The 23,060-nt window shown below is 42.7% G+C and overlaps 1 protein-coding gene across 1 annotated transcript in view; it reads left to right on the top strand.

The window, feature by feature from the left end:
- Positions 1 to 9,919: 9,919 nt before the first annotated feature.
- LOC125716090 (G-protein-signaling modulator 1-like) overlaps positions 9,920 to 23,060 on the top strand; it is a 29,473-nt gene continuing 16,332 nt past the window's right edge. The window contains exons 1-9 of the mRNA XM_048988326.1: positions 9,920 to 10,069; positions 18,200 to 18,421; positions 18,868 to 19,003; positions 19,422 to 19,564; positions 20,505 to 20,628; positions 20,739 to 20,854; positions 21,068 to 21,223; positions 21,402 to 21,510; positions 22,139 to 22,256. Of these exons, the coding sequence (XP_048844283.1) occupies positions 10,011 to 10,069; positions 18,200 to 18,421; positions 18,868 to 19,003; positions 19,422 to 19,564; positions 20,505 to 20,628; positions 20,739 to 20,854; positions 21,068 to 21,223; positions 21,402 to 21,510; positions 22,139 to 22,256 (1,183 nt within the window). The 5' untranslated portion in view covers positions 9,920 to 10,010. The remainder of the gene's footprint in view (positions 10,070 to 18,199; positions 18,422 to 18,867; positions 19,004 to 19,421; positions 19,565 to 20,504; positions 20,629 to 20,738; positions 20,855 to 21,067; positions 21,224 to 21,401; positions 21,511 to 22,138; positions 22,257 to 23,060) is intronic.

Genomic DNA, 23,060 nt, shown 5'->3' with positions numbered 1-23,060 from the left:
TGAAATGTAACAGAGATCTGGTCACTTTTAATTCCTTGCAATGTTTCCGTCATGTCACCTTACATCATTCATCCATCATTTATTAATTACCAAGAAACACTTATCCGGTACAACGTTGTGTTGATCCTTGTGCGAATTGCTTAAGGTTTAGGGCTAAAGGTAGGGTACACCCTGCTGGGGGATGGCTGTCCAATAATTTCTGTGGAAATAGATGTCCTATAATGTCAGAAAGTCTACTCACTGTTCATGGTGGTCCCGCTCAGCCTGCGTCTTTGCCCAAAGCATTTCCATTGTCAGCCTGCAGGGGGTGCTGTGCTGGCAGGTTCATATCTCCTCCTACCTGAGTGGCTGCTGTGAACGGGCCAGTGAGCTGGCTCGGGAGATGGTCCTGATGGAAAAACCCACTCAACTCCAGAAGGCACAGTGAAACAGGAATAGCACAACATGAAGTCAGTGTGCAGTAACTCTTAGGCTTTTAGGGTGCATTGGTCCAATATTTAGATTTGGTAACATAAATTGTTAAGATAGTTGTACTGTATTAATCCACACACCAAATTGTGGTGCGTAAATCAAAAGGTGTAATGTGCACTAATGCTTTCGAAGTGAAACATTCAGGGTTATATTTTAGACTGCCTGAAGACGTTTATTATAGATTGTAATGGAACTTCTACTGAAAAACAAAAATAAACTGACTTGTACAAAATGTCAGCAGCAACTTGTGCTGTAGAGGAAGGATACTTCGAAAAGCCAAAAATAAAGGCCTAGATGGTTCTATCCAGCCATATCCCAGGTAGCTACTGGCGGAATGAGAGAGCTTTGCCTCTGCTGGGAACATCCCCCTCCCTCCAGAAACACTGAGATCACGCCGAACTACACCAGCACTAATCTAAGGGATAGTTCCCATAACACTTGATTTAAGCTCATTACACATATTAACCCAGTTTAACGTTCTCTGACAATACCACAAATGCCACCAGATTTACAGAGATATGCGTAATATGTCTTCTGCCAGCAGCACCGTTTGAAACCCACTGAAGGTGAAGAAGTGCTGTATGTATGGAGAAAAATGGAAGAAAATAAGGGCAGAATAGAATAATCATGCTAACTGAAAGAATGAGTTAAGGTTATATCAGTGGTTCTCAAAGTTGGTCCTCGGTAGCCACTGCCCTGCTTGTTTTCCTGCTATCCCAGCTGTCCCAGCTGTCTTTCAGCTTCTGATTGACTGAACACATCTGATCCAGGTAATCAGCAGTGTGTAGGGCAGGGATAGCTGGAAAACAAGCAGGACAGTGGGGTCTGAGGACCAAGCTTGAGAACCACTGGGTTATATTAAGACTGCCCTGGGTGAAAAGAGCAAATAAAATGTCACCTTAATGGTCAGCCTCAATGTCTGGGTGGCAATTGATAGAAGTGACCCCATTTTTGCTTTTTATATAAGCAATATGACTTGTCTTATTAAACGTCACATACTCTTCAAATATTCATAGAGTCATTCTAGAAGCCAGTTCCCCCCTAGTCTCACCCTCTGCGTTTGGCCTCAGATGGCATTTTGCATGTAGGTTATATTTTAGGCATCATTTCTCACATTTATAAAAGTGTCTTGTCCTTGTTGTTGTGCTGTTTTCTTTTCTAGCGAAAGTCCCATCAGAAATGCAGAAGATCATCAAAGTGTACTTTCCCTCCTCCTCTCTCTGTGTGTTATCTGCAGTCCCTTCCCTCAACTCCTAACACAAGGAAGATCCACATTTCTTTAGTCCAGCATTAGGTCAGGGAAGGGGCATTATGTTAGCACCAAATCTAGTGAAATTCAAGGCAAACTACCCATTAGTGTAAGGAGATTGGATAAGCTTGGGAGCATTGTCTTTGGATTTTGGCTGAGGCTCAGATCTTTAAGAGGCTTTCTTCCAGGGCTAAAGGACTTCAGCCTGGACCCTGGTTGAAAGATTTTGTGAATAGCATTGAAGACAATGTGATGGATTTGTCAGCTCAAAAGCTTCCTTTCCAGAATGAAATCCCAGAGTAGAGCTTTTTCCATTATTCAGACTGGCTCTTCTCCTCACATCCACCCTGCATATGCCTACCATGAGGTATTGGGGGTGCAGAGACACAACTGCAGGAGAGCTTCTGCTCTCTTACAAGCACATATTGTGGAAGGAAACCTCATCGGCATGGAGACATGAGGCTGGCACTGTGACTGGTGGACTTCCCAAAGAGTGAAACATTATGACATAACTTCCTCAGGAAGTCATCCAACTGTAATCTCCAAGAATGTCTTTCTGCACTACATGTAGAGTGAGACTTTTACTGTTTACTGTGCAAGTTCGTTTTTAGTTAAACATGTTCAAATGATAACAATTATTCTGGTTGCAATGAATAAATACTATACTATAATTTTAATATCCTATTCACAGTCATTATGCACCAACACAATGTCCATACATTTCAGCGGTCATGCAGATTATGTTGCAATGCACACATACAGTATACCAGTGAGAAGTTGAGACAGGGCTGATTACTCCGCAAGGCTGTTTTTCAAAATAGTAATTATATTTTAAGTTAAAAGCTTTTGCTGACATAGTAAGCTATAATAAATACAACACGGAAAAACCGTCAGGATAGACCATCTTCAGTGCAGGTGGTTAGGCATATTGCGCTAAAAAAAAAACCCAAATAGTGCGAGGTAGCAGTAAGAGTCTCATTGGTGGGAGGGGATGGTTCAATGGTAGAACTGCTGCCAACAAGCCATTACTGAAGGACACAAGAAGACTTGGTATCCAAGAAACGCAAGAAATATACACCAGGCCAGTGGAAACCTGTCCTTTTGTCACGTGAGCCCTAATATGAGATTTTTACTCCCTACTAGCATGTCTTTGTCAGATGCAGAATATGTCAGCAAATAATCTCTGTTCTGCCTACTGAGGAACATCGGGAAGCAGGTGTGACAGTCTGATGGTGCTTTTCTGGTGACACTGTCAAGAATAGTTTGAACTGAAGACACATTTAACCAGCATGGCCACCAGAGCGTTCTGCAGTGACTCACCCTCCCACCTGGCTCGCCCTTAACTGGGCAATCGTTTGTTTTTCCACAAGAAAATGACCCCCAAGCAGACCTCCAGGCTGTGAAAGTTACTTGTCAAAGAAGGAGAGTGATAGTCTGCTGCAGCAGATGACCTGGCCTCCACAGTCACCTGGCTTAAACCCATTTGAGAAATGCTCAGCGTATTTGGGAGCCTCCTGTTGGCAAATCACCCCTAATGAATGACAATGAATCAATCTGAGAGAATGCCAAGGGCTTGTAAAGTTGTCATAAAGGCGAGAATATAACAATCTAAAATATAATGATTTTGATTTGTTTAACACTTATGCAGTGCATAAATCCCCATGACTTATAGTTTTGATGACTTCACTGTAATTGTAAAATGTAGTAAATGGTGAAAATAAAGAATACCCCCCCCCCCCCCCGTAAGTAGGCATGCCCAAACGTTTCACTGAATTTAAATAAAATTGAAAATTGAAAAATACCTTAAAGTATATTCTATTGTATATGTTTTGAAAATCATGAGAACGCTCTATAACTATCTGTTTTGGAACCAAGTATTCAGTTTCATATGCAACATATAGGGCAGCACTATGGCGCAGTGGTTAGCACTGTTTCCTCCCACCTCTGGGACCTGGGTCCAAATCTCCGCCAGGGTTCCATGTGTGTAGAGTTTGCATGTTCTCCCTGTGTCATCATGGGGTTTCCTCCGGGTACTGCGGTGTCCCCCCACAGTCCATGTGTGAGTGTGCCCGATGATGAGCTGGCTCACCGGCGTGCGCTGTTCCCTGTCTTGTGCCCATAGTCTCCGGGATAGGTCTGGACTTTTATATAATTAGATTGCTTTGCATGAGACGAAAAATTTAATTCCTCATATCCATCCATCTTCCAAGCACTTATTCTGGTCAGAGTCAGAAAGGGTCTAGAACATATCCCAAAGAGAAAAAAGGATGGGGTACATCCAAAATGGGATCCCTGTCTATTGCAGGGCACTTTGGACCATGGTGAGGACATGCAAAGCAGAGGTTGGATACAAACTTCCAATCATGAAGGTGTGAAGCAACCATGCAACCCACCGCACCACCCAAAAAAACCTTAGAGTATATTCTATTGTTAAAAAAATTAATAAACCAAAATTTGTGCTGAGAAATATACCACTGGTCATTCATCCATCCATCCATCCATCCATCCATCCATCCATCCATCCGTCCATCCATTTTCTGAAACTGCTCACGGGCAGTCCGGATACTACCACAGGTCATATTCTTCTTAATGGCATCAAAAGAAAAAATGCTTCACAAATGCTCTTAGGATTTACCAAACCTACATTTGAAAAACAATAAATGTCTTCAATTTATCCTGTGAAAGCAGACTCAGGCAAATACAGCAGGTATAAATTGTTGGGATTTTTTGTTGACAAAGATGTTTAAAAGATTACAGGCACAATAATTCTTTGTCTTCCTGACCATCGTTCCCATGTTTTCAGTTTGATGTTTCATAGCAGGTGTGACAGGGTCCCATAAACCGTCAGACCCCAACATCCATGTCCCACAACCCCCTTGGAATAATCTTGCCAAATTCTGTATGACATCACTTCTGTGTGGCATCACTTTTATACAGTAATGTATTCAAGTACTGTGTTAGCAATATTTTTCAATGCCACAAAGCTCTTAATTAATTCAGTTAACTTTGAATTATATTTAAATTCATAAAATGCACAAGGGAACAAAGGACTAGTAACATGCCATTTCACAGAACTGCTTTGCATATTTACTATCACTAACTGCTTTCAGATTTGAAAGAAAATAGGCAGAACAGAAAATATGCTGAAAGTGCCACCTAGTGGACAGGTGACTGGTCTCACGTTTCAGCTTTGGGATCAGCCGTTTTCTTTATCTTTGCATCATAAAGCACATGTAGAATGAGGAGGCCATGGATGAGCGGCGGTTTGAAGAATGCAGTGACATTTGGCAGAGACCACCAGCCCCTAGCGGGACTGGAAATTATACCCCGTGGAGTGGAAAATGCTGATGAATTTGGAGGAGACCCAAAAAGTAGAAGATTGGCACCAACAGCATGAGGAGCTCGTGTTGTACAGCAGCCCCTGGGGCTCCTACCCTTCAGGGCTCTGTCCCATGTGCTTAGACAGCACCATCTGGAACTTTCAGCAGAGTGCTTCCAAGGTAACCCAGGTCGTGAGGGACCCACGTTATCCAAAGAAGCCCGGGGCTATTTCCATGCAGGATTACACAGAGCCAGTCCTGTAAGGCAGGAACCTAGAACCGAAGCTGTTTCTCTTTTGCAGGATCACTGCCCAGGTCCCCAGAATTCCAGTTCCTCCTGTACACAGAGGTACAGTACAGCTAACCTGCCCCTGAGTAGCGCAGGTCAAATGGAAGAAGAAGCAGACAGGACAAGCTGCAGCTTTTTGACGCTTTCCCCATTCCAGTATAGTTGTAATTCGGGGAGGTGGAAGTAGTTGTCTTTGACGACGTAAGATCCTGGCCCCTATCCAGACAGAGAGGACTCAGTGACCTTACCATGGATCTGCCAGGGAATTGTGCAGCCATCTGATATACAGGAAATGCATCAAAGGACCAGTGAAAAGGTTAAATCAATGCTGCACAAATGTGACTAGCAACATGTATGCTCTGCATTCCGATGATAAACTGTTAAGAAGATTAAAATTCCTTTCCTTGTTAACAGTGTGAACCTCATGTTGACAGAATAAGTTTGATTGTGTAGGGCTCTTTGTTTATGTTGATCCAGGATGGGTGGGTGGGTCTAAAATAGCTGCACTCACTTGATTTGTCGCCCTGCACCTAGATTACATGCATCAAGGAAGCATTTCCACTTGTATAATATGTATGTTCTTAGAGGGCGGTCCACTTCCTTCCTTCCCCTTTGCTTTTCTGCATTCCTCAACTTCCTGCAACCAGCCCAGAGCTGTCCAGATACAAGCAATAGTGCAATTATCAAACAGGAGTAAACTGGCTCAAGTTACACTGACTTTGATTCTAGCCGTATAGCTTATTCTTTTCTGATTTTCTGTGTGTGTGTTAACGTTTCCTTGTAAGATCAACAAAAATCTTAAGAAACGTCTCACGCTGTGTTGGAGAACTTGATATTTAGTGCAGCAAGGTCACATGACCTCCTGCAGCTAATTTAACAATGACTCATGCTCTGGCCTTGCTCATTCCCCACCTGTCACCTTACATCTGTGACTTGGGGACGCCATATTACCCATATCCACATGGCAATGAACGTCATGGTGAAGTGCCTCAGGAATGTCAAGTCCAATGCAAAATATGAAACCAATTATTATTCAGAGATAACAAGGTAAATATCTGCTTGAAAAGAAAAGTGTAGCAGAGCCTGGGCCAACAAAAATAGTCCACAAGGTACAGTGTGTCCATCTGTATAAATAGGTAACTTCAGGTTGAATAAATGTATTTATAAACTTAATACAATGCTGCAATATTTCAACTGATGTCTAACTATATAATGTTTTAAAGGTGTATTTATATTAAGCACAAATAACTCAAAGAAAGCACTGAAATCTTGTCAGTTTAACACTTCCATTCAGACGAGGGAGGATGAAATTTAGAGCAGCATCGTATCGGCGGACATACATTACTCTCTTCAATAGAGTGGATTTTGCTGATATTGAAGCTTCATATTTAATTTTCCAGCACAAGAGGGCAGTATAGAGTGAACTTTTCAACAAAATTCAATTGCAAAGATTTCTTGGAGATTAAGTTTCTGTTTATATATAATATAGCTCACTTTGTATTTATCAGAATCAGAAGACTTTATTAATCCCAGATGAAATTGCTCAAATTGCTTAAATTGATATTTCAATATGGGAAACATTGGACTTACCATCATTCATACAACTTCATAACATATTTAAATGTGTAAAGTTAATTGCAGAATAGAATATAGATACTTTTAATCCCTGAGAGTAAATTCTCTTATTTTGCCTCACCTTGCTTTCCATACAGATAGAAGCAACCTTGGGGGTCACAGTGAAGGGGTAGCCACCTTGCAGCACCCAGAAAGCTGGAGATTAATTAAGGGCTTGTTCAAGGGCCCATAGACATGTGATTATTCTGCTACAGCGGAGCTTTAAGCAGGAGCCTTCAGATCATAGGTACAGTGGCGTAACCCACTGAGTCACACGCCATGCACAAACTAATCTGTGCTGTGTGCAACTAGATCCTTGTAACTTTGCAAATACCCAGTCGTTCAATTTATTGAGCTTTCAAGTATAAATGTTACTTGCAGAACAATAAATCAGTCATATAAATAAAAGCAGGAAGTGAATACAGGTACTTGTTGCTTTTGCATGAATTTCCGTAGCTTAGTCTGAACAATCCAAGACGTAAACAAACAAAGAGAGATTTATTGGTTATCTAGAACGCTAACTAACGGTACCCCAGGTAAACTGGACTTTATCTTCGTTTACTTACACTTCATCCAACAAGTTATTTTGCTAACCCAAAAATCCATGTTTGTGATACAGGCCTGTTTTCTTTTGTTATTCATAGAATATTACAGTATTACTGATATGTGTCAGTGTTATATCTCCAAATACATAACTTCATAAAATCAACATTAACAAAGCATGCAGCAACGACAGTGTTTTTTTAAACTTGGGACAACGACATGAGATCAATCTCCATAGCAGAACACAAACACATACATGGTATTTTAAAGACATCATTGAATAAAAAGCACTCTTTCTGCGCTTGGAGCAGAATTCTGAGTACTAAGAGGAGAACTATGCATCGTGAACACATGAACATGCAAACTACACACAGAGGGACTGCAAATCCTTCCACAAAAACAGACGTAAGACTGCGGCGGTGCCTCTGAGGGCCATTTCAAAGCTGCCTACAGCTATGCTCAGCGCTCCAACAAATATCCTGTACAGGAACAGGAACAGGAACCCCAAATGGGGAATTTAGGCGCAGGATTTAAACACGCCACTGCCAGGTGGAGATAATCATTACTTAATCATTACTCAGCTCCCAGTCCAGGTAACACTGCTGGTTTTGCGGAGAGGTTGGCAAATTTCCAAAAATGAACTATATATTTCCAATTTTTACGACCCCCTCATGTTCGCATCTGAAAAAAAAAGTAAATTGTTAAGCGTATGAAATCGTCAACTGATTCGCCGCCAAACCCCCCGCCCGTGATTTTTTTCACTGCGTAAACCAGAAATCAAAGGGATCCCCTAATTTAATCAATCAGTAAAGCTGCCCTCGGTGGTTGTACATGCACCTCGAATGTCACGACAATAGATACTAATGGAAGAAATGTACTGAATCTGTTGGTGTACGATTTCAGGTTTTATAACAGCCTGGTGTTTAGTTTTAACTTTCTGTTTTTTGTACTCATGAATTATGAGCGTAATCTTATTTATCTGCTGCCAGATAGTGGAACAGCTTGTGCCTTATGTTGGGTGGTGTGCTGTAGCCCAGAATGTTTGGAATTCTCACAGCATGAACTAATTGTATGTCTTGTTTTGAAGCCTTTGGGGTTTATTTTTTGGATAGATTTTTGGAGACCAACCTTATAGTTATGCTTCAAAATCAGGGAATCAGCATATGTACTGTAGCTCTCTCGTGCTGTTGTCTTGCATCTTCATTCATTCAGTGTGTATGTGTATGCTCTAGGTAAATTGGGGCTGAAAGTAATTTCTGAAGATTGTACAGAACTTAATATTAAGGGAACGTGGCAATTATGCATAACCAAATTGTAGCCTCCCTTACCTTTCCATGACTGGAGGTTGAGTGGATATTGGGTGTCATTAGCAAAATAGGCTTTTGCTAGAGTCTGTTTCTTAAGGACAGAACTCAATAGAACTACATTTAAACTGTAATTGATTTATTGTAACACGCTTTGGTAAGGGGGCGGCCTGGTGGTGCAGTGGTTAGCACTGTTGCCTCACACCTCTGGGTCCAGGGTTTAAGTATATTCCCTGCCTTTAGGGGGGGGTTTGCATGTTCTCCCCTCCCTCGTCATGGGGTCATCCTCCCATGTGCTCCCATGTTCCAAGGCAGGATGCATCTCAGAGGAAAATGCCTGATGCCTCAATTATGCCTGAATCTCCTCCGGATACTTTGCCTTTTTTTTTTAGGACATTCTGTTGAAGATCATAGCAGAGTTCCGGAGCAGTAATGGACTTTAATTTGTGCCATACTGTTTCTGTTAAATAAATATTTGATGTGAATTTTCAATTATAGTTTTTTTCTTAATGCAATACATCCAATACAAAAAACATTGTCAGTTATACATACTGTATAAAGAAGATGCAACCAGCTGCTATCAGATTTCCAAGGTAGAAACTTAAGTTATACTAACATGCTTTGTACAGAGCCGTACAAAGTCATAATTGTGTGTTTCATGATTAAACAGTACAAATGTCAGGTACAGGTGACTACACTGATCTTAATGTTATAGAAAGTTCATAAATATATATCAAAGCAACTTTGCATGCAACTTCCTGAAATGCTGCAAGTGGATATAGAAGACTGTGAAGTCATTTAGTTGTTCATTACTTATTCAACAGAAACAAAGGCTTTGGCATCCTGTACCTGTTTTGTTTAACCTGGTTATGCTAGAGGTTTTAACATAAAAGAGACAAGGTGAAGGTAAAGAGATTTAAGAAAAACAATATTTCTAACAAAAGGTAAAGTATGTAAAAAAAATCTTGTTAAAAATGTTCTGATAATACGCCACTTGGAAATCAAAATCAAGGGCTCTAAACATTCAGGCTGGGAGCAGAGCCTTTTCCAGCAGAAAATGTTGCATACACCCAGCTCTCTGATGTCACCAGGGGGAGGGGCCACTCTTTCTGGTTTATTTGGAGAATACATCGCTTCCTCAGCCCTTGCTTTTTGCTTTGCTAGGCACACGGCTGAGGAGGACGCCGCAGAGCTGCTGGGATTAAGGCAGGATCTGCTTTATGGCTCAGTCTGTTAATGGTGTCGTCCTGGATCTGGCCAGCAAGCGTCTCCATTCAAGGTAAGACCTTGGAGAGGGTGTCGGTGTGGGAGGGTTACAAGTTGTCGAGTTTGGGGGGGGGGAGGGACTGAGATGCCGGGATCCCTGATTCACGTGCCGCCTGTGATGGAGTTTCCCTCTCCAACAGCTGTCAGTACTGTCATGTCTGCATAAGCAACATTTGGTATTCAGAAGATTATGATTCTGTTGATCTTAATGCGGAGATTATACTTTATTAGAACCTTCTCTTTCCCATCACTCAGCTGACGGCTCGGTAGTTCCACTCTTCTGCTCCCGGCACAGCAGATGGTGTGTGGCTGCTTTGCTTCTTCTCAACTTTGCGCAGATTGTACATTGGGTGCGGCGAGTCACCCCCCCCCCCCCGCCTTGTGCCCCAAGGCTGGTTTAGTCATTTTGTGGGGTGATTTCTTTGCAGAGTACATAAAAGCTGCTTGGGCGCGCCTGTTGCTCTGCGCTCTCCCATGCCGGCAGCATTTCCCACTTCCGTCAGTGTCTGCGTGTGCGAACTTGTGAACTATGTATAGCAGACCAGCAGAGTCCTGTGTGTCATTCATTGTTCCCATCATACATGCCTCTTTCTCAGTTCAGTTGGTACCGGCTCTCCAATCTGCATGAAGGGATTGAAAGTTACTTGCTGACTGATGTGTTACGTGGCAGTTTCTGTCATGACAGCATGAGAAAACCACCTTAGTGTGATTGTTCAGGGGACTTGAGCGGGACCTCGTGTAGAACACAGGCTTTCGTTTGGCTCCCCGGATTCCAGGGCTTTTTCAGGAAGCCTGCCGCATGGCTCTGTGGGCTGCACGTGTAAACCCCTTAGTCATGTGTTAGAATCCACCCACCTGTAATTGGAAGGTTGCTGGTTTGAATCCCATCAATGCTGTGATTCTACTCTGTTGGGCCCTTCAGCAAATCCCTCAACGTGCAATTGCTTCATCCTGGGTATGACGTTAATCTACATCCAGCCCTGTGAGGAGGTCCTCCAACTTACGGGGAAACGCTTGGGGGGTTGGTGGCAGGATTGGTACTCCAGCTACTGGGGGAAAAAGCTCACACTGGTCCATTTGGACTAGTGTGGTGCTGAGGTATCACACAGCTCCACTCAGGCTCTCATCCCTGAGGCAGTTTGTCATGTGGTGGGTGCAGCAATAGGCTGTAATCAGTTCATGCTCCTTACCTCTCTCTCCGAAAGATTTTAATTAGATTACCAGTTGTATTCATGGTCACTTTGTTTTCTTGTAAGTATTTAAATGAGAGAGTAGAAAATTCTCCTATTACTGTCTACTTGTTTTTAGAAACTGTAAATAGATACAGCTGTATACATCCCACACATTTAACATCCCACTGGATTAAGTCAATCATCTATCCATTTTCATTAATTGCTTTCGTTATCCAGAGTCACAAGGGGTCTGGAGCCTATGGGCACAAGGCAGGAAACAACAAAGGATGGAGCATCAACCAATCACAGGGCTCACAACATCCACACCCATAGGCAGCTTGGGAACTCCAGTCTACCTTAGTACCAGAGCACTCCCCATAACAACATGGGGAGAACATGCAAACTGCAGCCACAAGGAGCAATGGTGGAGACTCAAACCCAGGTCCTAGAGGTGTGAGGCAACAGTGCGAATCCCTGCACCGTTACGTCCAGCAGAGATTTCATATTTCTTTTTCTTGGTTTTGTCCTTAGTGGAGGAAATGACAATCCATTGAACCCCATTTAAGTTTTTATTGAATTCTTAAGTGAATTCTTCAGCTAATTTTAAAATTTATAATAAAATGCTTAAAGTATATGTACTGTTCTCAATAGAATTACTCACAATCTGTAGTCTAATGTATTGCTTTCAGTGTTTAATAGCCTTTGTATGTTTACAGTATGATGAAGAATACATTAAATTCGCCCTGTGCTTTAATGGTTTTTCCAGATGAGAATATTGGACCAAGAGGCAAAAGAGTTGCAGTTGATAGAATTTTTGAGGGCTTGTATTTTGAAGAAAAAAAATTCTTTGGTGAAAAACATTTTTTACCCAAGATGTTTGTAAAATCCTCATACAAGCTGCACATTCTTATTCTGCAGTGAACGTCAGTTTAATGGGAATTTTGAGAACGTCATGATGGAGAGTCAGATTTACACATAATTTTTCAATTATAAATAACTTCTCTATATTGCTAACATCATACAAGGCTGTAAATGAACTTTATCGTGTGGGCCAGATCTAATCCGGATGTGTTAGTAGTGAAATTGGAGTTTATTCAACCAGAAAGGAAAGCTGACCCGTCATGTGCGACCTTAGAACTCGGTTAGTCTCTCTGCCCTGTTTACGCCTCCCGTCACCTTTCTAGAAGAGTCACACCCAGAAACTGGCCATTTTCATCCGACTGCCCTAGCGGAGTGTCGCGGACTCTCTTTGGAGCGAGACGGAAGTGTGGAAATGCACAAGGGAAGGAACCAAATGGGACAAAAAGAAAGAAAAGACTTGCAGCGGAGCAGAAAGAGATGGAAAAGTTCAATGCGAAATGCAGCATGGCAGCACAGGGCAGTGAGAGGAGTAAGAGTTCTTCTGAGGGCTTTCTGCTGGTTCCCTAGCAACCAGGATCTTCCTACTTTTAGTAACACCGGTTAAATGAGAGAGGTCCACCAGTAGAGGTGTTCTCCTCAAGAGGAGTCCTGCAGGCTGTCAATCGAAGACTGCGAGCAGGACTGAAGCAGCTAATTATGCTATATATCCCGGTGAAGTCTGCGAGTGGATCTTGGTTCCCTGCTTTGCTAGTCCTTTCTGAGCAGCTCCTGCAGATAGCTTCCCGCTTGTACTGTGAGATGTACTGAGTAGCCCTCTCTCATATGGAGCTAGAGAGAACCAGTGGCTCACTGCAGGCTGTATTACAAGAAGACCAGCCCTCTGGCCTGTTGCCTCCCAGTATGTGAAGGAGGCTGCTGCGGGTGGCCAGTTATTGGAGGTGCTTCATCTGGGGTGATGAAGCTGAGGACAGTACAGATGTATCCTTAATCCACGTGGACTGAAAGTTGACACAGGGATTTCTAATGACTAATTGTTTACACTCATTAGTCTGTCTGACCTATTAGCATATTCAAGCCTAAGCCCCCAGCTTCAGGCATGTCACAGTCAGTGGGGGGGATATCCATAAATCTAACTTACATGTAATTAGACGCCCTCCCCTGAGACTTGAGCCTCCATTGTGTTTCTGTGCTTCAGCAAAATGCATAACTCTAACCCTCCAATTCCCAAAGCCAGCCCAGGCCAACCACAGGCATGTAATTATAGGATCTGCGAGGCTCTGCCAGAGGGACGGAGGCTAAGGGAGGCTTGACTCGATCGCAGCCCCCCCTTGTATTCAGGCTGATGGGTACAAGTAGCTACTGTCAGCCTGCGTTGATCAGCTCCCACTGTAAAAATCCCCTTTTTCATATTACCCAGACTCAGCTTATTACCTGTTTAATTTAATAATGTGTGCACTGTCCGCTTTTTCTAAATAAGGCTTTGTACACGACGCAGTAAGTTAGAGACACTTTTTAAATAAAAATGAATGATTCTGAGTCTTATTCTTATAAGAGCAGTATTTCCCCTTTCCAATATTGCTGCTATTTCCATCTGAAAATGAAAGAAACGGGGACTTTGCAAACGTCCCACCTAATCCCCAGTTTTCCGAAAAGATGGTGTGTCTATGAAAGGCTGTTGCACGTGTGTACATGTGTTTTTATGGCTGCCACCATTAGCCTTTAGGAAAATGTAACTAAAGGGGGCTGACTCTGGTTGTATGTTACGTAACAAAGTGCTAAAGTTGTCTGTCGGTCTCTCACACACATACATGAGTATGCACTGCCTAACTGGACTCATTTTCATTCTGGGAAACTGACAAAAACACGAAGCCTCTGAGGTCACGGGTGCCTGGTTTTCTTATTACAAAGGTATTTGGTAAGAAAATATGAAAATTGCTGGAAACTGTGGTTCACTTACTCTGAAGTTTGCTGGAAAAAAGAATGTCACAGTATAAGTTTCCTGTAGAAATCTTTGGAAAGAAAAACACATTATTTGAGAATTTGGAACCATTTTGCCCTTTTATCTGTTTGCTGGTTTGTTTATTTATTAGTACTATTGTTTTGTTGTCATCATCACTCACATTATAACTGTACAATTAATGTCAATAATAGTAATAATAATGTTACTTTTGTTATTCTCATTTACACATAACTTATAGATTTATATCGATTCACTATAATCTCGTTTACAGATTTAAGAGTAATTGAGATGATCCTTTTTAGTTGTTTTGAAGACCATAAAAATATATTAGGAAAAGATATTAAATTATGTTGCTCTTGTGTGCTCTTGTGTGCTGGCATTTGTACTCTGTCCTGGTTTCCCATACGTAACAAAAACTCTCATGAGAAAGTTGTGAGGTGACTAATCAAGCTTATCTTTCTGATGCATATGCATTTCTGCTATATTAAGAAATATTTATCACATTATAGAGGCCCCTGCTTTCACAGTAGCCTTATTATCTCATTGAAGAAATTTGTCAGGAACTGGTTCTTCAGTCTATTGAAGGATGCTTTATGGATAAGTGTAAATGGGTTGGTGGATTTGATTTCACTTATTTTTCTTTTCCAGATTCTTTTCCACGTGGAAAGTTCAGGTCCAGAAAGTACAAATCCAGACCAAGATTTTGTTTCAGCCAACCAGTTGAGCATGAAGAGTGACATTCACAGAGTCAGTACACGACTGACTGGTTGAAACTAAATCTTGGTCTGGATTTGTAATTTCTGGATCCGATCATTCCACCTCTGGGATGTTCAAGTTATGTCACAATGTCTGTGTTTAGTAAAGCAATAGGCCTCTGAATACTATGCTTAGATTTCTTAACACAACCTCAAATGCTGGTTCTGTAAGGGGGAGGTTCTGCATAACCGTAGACAGGATAACTGCTTGGGGATTCATAAAAGCATCTCAGATAAGTATTGCATCAATGCACCAAATTCTGTTTCATAAGCCTGCAGTTACACACACATGCATTCATACAGTCGGCACCTGCTGGATTTTTCTGGTCAGATCATATTTGGAGCATTGAAAGCTGATACAGATGGTGCATTGTGTTGACTGATTATATCCTAAGAGATACAAAAATGGATCTTCACTTCAAAACGGTCTTATACTGGGACAAAATCTTGCAAATGTATTCCTTTCATATATGTTTAATCTTCACATATTTATTTTGCTTTATATGACATGCAGAAGACGGAAGGGACAGGGAGAATAATAATGTAGGTTTTAGAAGTGTGAAAAAATATATCAACATAAAAAAATAACTATTAAATGAATATATAATTTCCAGAATGTAGAGAGACAACTTATTGTAGAAATGCTTTTTGAGCATTGCCTAAATTATTTCCAGGCCAGCATTCTGTTAAAAGCCTGAATTAAGACTAATGGGATTTGCTTTTGAAGCTAATTAAATATATTTGGACCCCGAAGAAGGGGCATTGCTGCATGACTCATTGGGTATGGCGGATTAGCTATTACCGCAGTCATTTTAGGCACCTTTTCTGCCGCATTTCTTCGTCCCATGTCCCGTTTAATGCTGCATGATTGCCAGACGTTCCATAGTAAGCAGTTGCACAGTAAGTCTGTCATGATGTCCGCTGCTACGACAGCTATAATTCAATTTGTATTGGGGTCAGGAGAGTAGAAGATTAGCGAGCCAGGTTTATGCGTGGCGTGTCCCTCTGCTGAGCCACAAGCTGGGGAATTAGAGCAGATTTTTTTTGTTTTTTTTAACCAGCACTCTAATTTGACAGGGTTGCTGTACCAAGCAGAATTAATTCTCCTGCCTTTCTATCCCAGACGTAACTCCCTTAACAGCCAAGGTATCTTCTACATTGCTGGTCCACAGCAGGGTATATCCTCTCTTAAACTTCTTCAATAACTCTGGAAATGGACTTGGGACAATCTGGAGTCTAGTAAGTGGATACAGCAGCCTTGCTATTTGAATTGGCTGCTGGGGATTCTTCAAGCCCATATAAATCGTGGACTTGCTTTTCAAGGTTATACTAGATAAAGCACAGACGTCATCGGAGGGATCAGAACAAGGGTCTGTCAAACATGTTTGTATAATTTGCCATTGTGGGTACTTTCTGGAGCTTGCAATTTGGGAAGGAAGTTTGTATTTACCAGAGACTTGGAATTGCAGAAAAGACCAGGATCATCTGCCAAAGTGAATATTCACGGATCTCTCTGATTTGCCTGTGCACCCTGTGGACTCTCAGATTCTAGCCACCATGGCATTTCAAAGGTTTTTTTGGACATGCGTCCTTTCTGTTTGCGGTCTTTTTTGAGACCATGGGGTCTGTCATACCCCCCGACTCCTGCCCCCTCAGCGGGGCAGAAAAGGCTCTGTGCAGGCTGGCTCATAGGGGTCCTAGACCTCATCCCTTGCTGCGCCCCCTCCAACTGGAACTGAGCTTATATGTGCAGAAGACCCTCACCAAGCAGAAAAGGAGGTACAGTATCAGTAAGGCCGGGTGCAGCTTGGCTCCTATTGGATGGTACAGGTCTGTGTCATATCAGTTGACGATGCATCGAATTTAAATTAGCAATCTGAGAAGAATAAAGAAAGTGAAACCATTTACATTTCAGGTGACATTTTAGAATTAAAGTGGATTTTCAATGAAAACAATGGCTGTTTAATACATAATACAACTACAGTATTTTGGCAGGAAAGGTTAGGTAGGGGTTTAGTTTGGTTTGGCAGTGGCTCAGTGAGCTAAACTTCTCTGACTCTGATCAGATGGCCATTGATTTGAGTCCAGCCTTGCTAGAATAAACACAAGTCAATCGGCTCATGAGCCAGGCCCTTAACTCCCAGATCCCTGTGTGTCATGGGACAGCTGTCCCTTCGCTGTGACCCCCAAGTTTGCTCTCACCAATATGAAGAGCAAGATGAGGCTAAGAGAATCTCTCCACAGGGATTAATAATGTATCACTATTACGTTCTATGCTACCTTTTTTTTTTTTTACTGTTTTGCCATATATTTGTAGTTCAAATGGTGCTCAATATTGGCCATATGATACTTGGTGAGTTCTTGAGGTGCTTTATGTATTTCTCATTTGTACAACATAATTTAAAACACTGAACCAGATTGTAACTGTTGATATTCAGCAAAACTAAAAAGATAAAAATTGTCTAATTGGGTCAAACTTGGAAGTGAAATAAAGATTTTGAGTGCTGGGAAAGCTATAGTCACAAGTGATTAAGCCTCAGTTTCAGCTTCAGGTATTTAATGTTGTATCTGTTTTACAATCACTGATTAAGCTATCATCCAACTGTACTGTTGCCATGGAGACTTGAGCAGCAAGAGGCAGGGTAACCAAGGCTCTGGAAGGCAAAATCGGCAATATTTTATATTGTGACTGTAACATGGTAACATCCACAGGAGCAGAGCCTTTTCGAGTCAGTTTTCCTGAGACTTTCCTCATAAAGAAACCGCACCATAAGAAATTCTCATTCAACAGGCCCGAACACGGCACTGGGACACACAGTTCACCAAGGCTGTTGTGACTAATACATTTGACATAAGTAAAACCTGTTTTGCAACAGGAAAGTCAAGGAAAGTCATAAAACAAACAGTGGTGTATATTCGACAGTTTCCTCTCTTGAACAATGCAGCTGTAACTCATTATACACAAAGGTAGGTCATAAAAAAATGTATTAAAATAAGTGTTTAGACTAACCTGGATTTTAAGCCACATGTTTAAATATCTGTATTTTTATTTAAGGTTATGAGTCGGAGGGTAATCATTTGCTAAGAATAAAGGAAAAGGACTCATAGCCCTGTCGTACGTCGTGTTCTCTCCAGCTGCCTGTAAACCACGGCTGGGGAACCTGTTCCATGGTGGCCCGGTGTGGGTGCGGGTTTTTAGGATGGCCTCTCAATCAGCCAATAATAGTGGCTCCCCAGGTCTGGAGTTGAGAACCACTGTCTTATTATTGGCTGATTGGAGGCCATCACAAAAACCCTCACCCACAGTGACTCTCCATGGATCAGGTTCCCCAACCCTGCTGTAAATGCTATACCATTGTGCAGCCCCATATCTCTTCCTGTCCTTCCCCACCCAGGATGGAGGCCTCCTGCCTGGAGTTGGCCTTGGAAGGAGAGCGGCTCTGCAAAGCTGGGAACTACAAGGAAGGGGCAGCTTTCTTTGAGGCCGCCGTCAAGGTGGGCACGGAAGACCTGAAAACCCTCAGCGCCATCTACAGCCAGCTGGGCAATGCCTACTTTTATCTTAAGGAGTACAGCAAGGCACTGGAGTTCCACAAACACGATCTCATGCTCGCCAGGTAACGGATTTGAACTACTGTTCTCATTCATCCATATACTGTAAAGAAGCCAGACGAAAGCGGTTCTGAGATCGGTAGCATGCTGCTTGAACAAAGGCATTGTTACCTGGTACCTCCCACTGCTGCTCTAACAAGACTCTGCTTGTTTTGTTGCTCAATAATGTGACTATGACTAGTTTAACTTCAAAGTTCTCCAACAATTCCCGTATATTGTGAAATGTATTCTGGGGGAGTAATTGTGCAGTAATTCAGATTTTTTTTAAATAGTAGTAGTAAAACTAAAAATAACACCAAGCAAACAAAGATGCAAATAGATAAATAAACAAATGAATGATTTCACAGCCTTTAAGTAAACTTTACTCTACCTTGAGAATAAACAGTATGTATGCTGATGATTTTACTGCCTGTTTGGAGCTTTTGGATTTCATGACTCATTTTGCTCTCAGGACCATAGGCGACCGAATTGGGGAGGGAAAAGCCAGTGGCAACCTTGGGAACACGCTGAAGGTCCTGAGGCGCTTTGACGAGGCTGTGGTCTGCTGCCAGTGGCACCTAGACATCGCCCGTGAGCAGAGGGACAAGGTGGGGGCAAGGCACAGACGGCCATGTATATATGGTATATATAAGAACATGCGGAAGTATAGAAATGAGGTTCCTCATAATGTATTAACTGCCTCTATGTAGGCTTGTGTCATGGATAAATGTCGGTACGACATAACTAAGGACACAGTGCTAACACCTATGTTTATATCACATTTACATACGTTTATTTACTTAGCAGGTGCTTCTATCCAAACGTGCAGCTGTTGGAGAGCCAGGGCGATTTATCTTATTTGGGGGTCCAGAAATAAGTGCTGGATTGTTGAGGGAAGAAGAACTATAGAAAAACTACTGAGAAACTGCACATTTGCAATCCGAAATAGGGTTGTCATTAAGCAGGAGATTACATTGCAGCGACACACAGCAAGCAGCTGACCGTGTTCTCTGTCATTGTAAGCAGGTCGGAGAAGCAAGAGCCCTGTACAATATAGGCAATGTACTTCACGCCAAGGGCAAGCAGAAACTGTGGGGCTGCACCCAAGATCCCGGAGACATCCCCCCTGATGTGAGGGACACTTTGCAGGAGGCCACGCATTTTTACGAGTGAGTCTACTAAACACACAGCCCAAACTGGTGGCACACGTCAGCTGACGTCCCGACAAATGGAAGGCACGCAACACGGGCTGACGGCACATGTGAGCAGATGTGCTGACATGCGGCATAAGTCCAGGATGCATGGTATATGCTGTAGCCCGCAGAGTTGTGTACAGTGGCTGAAACCAGAATCATCTTCAGACTAAACTGCCCCTCCCAATTTCAACAGTAGATGGCACTATAAGCATGAAAATACAGCAAAGGACTACATTTTGTCTCCAGACCCCTGTGCAAGACCTTCATATCTGCTGATTGTTCAGTTTCTAGCTGTAACTGTAATGATAGTTTAACAGTGGAACACTACTGGTTGGTTTATCTCGATATTGAATCTCAGAGATGTTCCTCTTTTAACAGACACTGGTATCTGTGAGAGTTTAGCTTTGGGTGAATCCTTCCAGAATGAGAGCTGATGATTCCTTTGTGTGTCTCTGGGTTCATACCATGCTGGTGCAGCTTTCATGAGTTTGTGACCCCCCCCCCCCCCACCTCCCGCACTGTGGTTACTTCACATTATCTCCCCTCACAACCAGGCACTCAGTCACAGAGAGTGCAGCCAGCAAGTACATTAGGTGTGAGATCGTTTAGGAAAATGACTGATGGAGGAAAGCAAAAGCAAACTGTGATTTAAAATTCCCTTAAAAATGAGTTTTTTAGGGAAAATATATATTTAAAAAAATAATAAAATTACTCAAGTTGGCTAAACTGTTAGATGCCGTGATCAGAGTTATTTCCTGGAATAAACCATTTTTTTAGATAGGGGTTAAGCTTATTTTGTTGTCATGGGTATGAGAGTAAAAGGGGAGTGTGTGACATCACGTTGCTACCACTGTCAACGTTGCTGTCACCATTCTGACCACCGCATCACTGACTCTTCCTGTCACGCTTTCAGGATGAATCTCTCACTAGTCAGTGAGCTGGGAGACAGGGCTGCCCAGGGAAGAGCTTTCGGAAACCTCGGCAACACCCATTACCTGTTGGGGAACTTTGTGGAAGCCATCAAATTCCACAGAAAGGTGACGATCGACTGGCCAATTGCCGGTCCAATCTTAAAGAGCCAAAAGTCATGTGATAAGTAATGCTGTGGGACAGAATGACATCATGTGCCTGTTTGCCGCCCTGGCAGCGCCTCTCAATTGCCAAGGAATTTGGTGACAAAGCAGCAGAGAGGAGAGCTTATAGTAACCTAGGCAACGCTCACATTTTCCTGGGACAGTTCAATGCAGCTGCGGAGTATTACAGGTAAGGGCCTGACGTGGCCATGTGCTCTGTGTGTGTAACATTTAAAAAGAGGGGAAGCATGCCAGCATTATTATTACCAGTTAAGATAGGTGTTATTTCTCATGCCGTATAATGTAAGCAAAAAAAAATATTATAACAATAATAAGCAACACAACAGATATTGGGAGTGACGTCTAATCACCTGTTTACTCTGCGAATCCCGATCTCTTACAGGAAGACCCTGCAGCTCTCCCACCAGCTGAAGGACCAGGTGATGGAGGCGCAGGCCTGTTACAGCCTGGGTAACACTTACACTCTCCTGCAGGAATACATCCGTGCCATCGAGTTCCATCTCAAGCACCTGATCATAGCCCAGCAGCTCTCAGACAGGTTTGTGTCGTTCCTGATGGGCGTGGCCGCACCGCACCATTTCCTGTTTCCCTTGCCTTGTCCCTTTCCCTTACTCTTATCCTCCTTGACTGATGTTACATTACAGATCTTCCTTCCCCTTCAGCTGGGATCTCCATCTCTCGTGAGAAGATACTGAGGCCGTGTCCTCTGTTTGCAGGGTCGGCGAGGGCCGTGCCTGCTGGAGTCTGGGGAATGCCTACGTGTCCTTAGGGAATCACCACCAGGCGCTGCTCTATGCTCAGAAGCACCTGGAGATCTCCAGAGAGGTATCGTGTCCCACCTTAGCAGTTCACCATATTGACATTCGTTCCACTATATTACTAATTGTTTTTTCTTTCGCTATTCCACACTCATGTGTTTAATTGATTCATTGATTTGCCCTAAGCCCTAAGTCTGCTTGCCAGTTTCCCAGTCAGATGCAATCATTGTCAAGGCAAAGGTGCCTGCGGTCACATCATGCTTCACATAACGTCTCTTTCCTCTCCTTTCGTTCTTCCTCTCCTCCTTGCGAAGGATTAGCTATAAATGCAGGGCTGTGTGTCTCATTCTGAGGAGCTGAACCCACTTTGATCACTGGAATCCCAGTTTAGTTCTGGGGCTCACAGCACAACTGCTCGTCTGCATTTGGCTTCAGGGTTACAAGCAGCCGCTGCTGTATAGTGACATGGGGGACGACTGTTTGCAGACCTGCACACAATTATAATACAGTTTTAAAAATATTTTAATGTGCAATGTAGATGGAACAGAGATAAGGTCATGCTAACTCAAGGGGAATGATATTCTGATTATGGAGTTTTTTCTAAGTCGGGGCTTTTAAGTTCCTAAATCAAATCTGTTCCGCATCGACCCATGAGTGTGAAACGGCTCATCCGGGGAGCCCTCTGCTCTCTACAGATAGGCGACCGCAATGGAGAACTCACAGCCCGCATGAATGTGGAGCAGCTAATGTTAGCACTGGGCATGAGCGAAGTGGACCTGTCACGCTCTGGATCAGTGCAGTTTGAAACACAAGGTAGGATCACATGCCTAAAATTAGTACCATATAGCTTATTCACAAATGCACAGCATTGAGTGCCTGGTTTTTCATGTGCAGCATCTATGTCACCCTGCATAAAATCTTTAAATGAAGTGATTTTTAGTATTTTCACCTAATTTTACTTAATGCACTCCATTTATTTTAATTCATGCCTAATTAGACCTGTATAAAACATTTAATTACAGTATTTAAATAACTATTCGAAAGTGTCTAAAGATTGGGTTGTATTAACTCTTGAACAGCTACGCATCAAACACACAGCCTGTTTCGCTTGCTCCTTTTGTCACTATGGCAACAGCTTCCCAGCCACTCAAGCGCAGGGTCTCTTTCCAGTCTCTGTCTGTAGGGTCATGGATACAACTACATGTCAGACCTTCACATCACATCACACTAACAGGGCTGTGTACCATACAAACGTAAGGTACACTGAACACTAAGGCAGTGACCTGTTATCTGTTTAAAAGATCAGTTAGAAAGTTTTGCAGTTACACGCTAAATTGATCTATATAGCTATATATACATATATTTAAAACCTGCAAATCAGGGACGGATTACGGACCAGGCCAGCAGGGCCGCTGCCCAGGGGCTCTTGGGGTGCAGGGGGCCCGTGGGGCCCCTAGCCCAAAACAATTTGCAACGCTTATCAACAATGTATTTTCGTTTGTCTATTTTAGAGGGCCTACATTCTTTGATCCTCTGCCTACAAGGGCCCCTGACCCTATAGGGAGGGCATTTGGCTGCCAAGGGCCCTTGAATTGTGGTGGTTGTGGTGGTGGTGCT

This window comes from Brienomyrus brachyistius, chromosome 2 (assembly GCF_023856365.1).
Source record: "Brienomyrus brachyistius isolate T26 chromosome 2, BBRACH_0.4, whole genome shotgun sequence".
NCBI lineage: Eukaryota > Metazoa > Chordata > Actinopteri > Osteoglossiformes > Mormyridae > Brienomyrus > Brienomyrus brachyistius.
The sequence above is the reverse complement of the archived record's forward strand: the minus strand, read 5'-3'. Positions and strand labels throughout refer to the sequence as shown.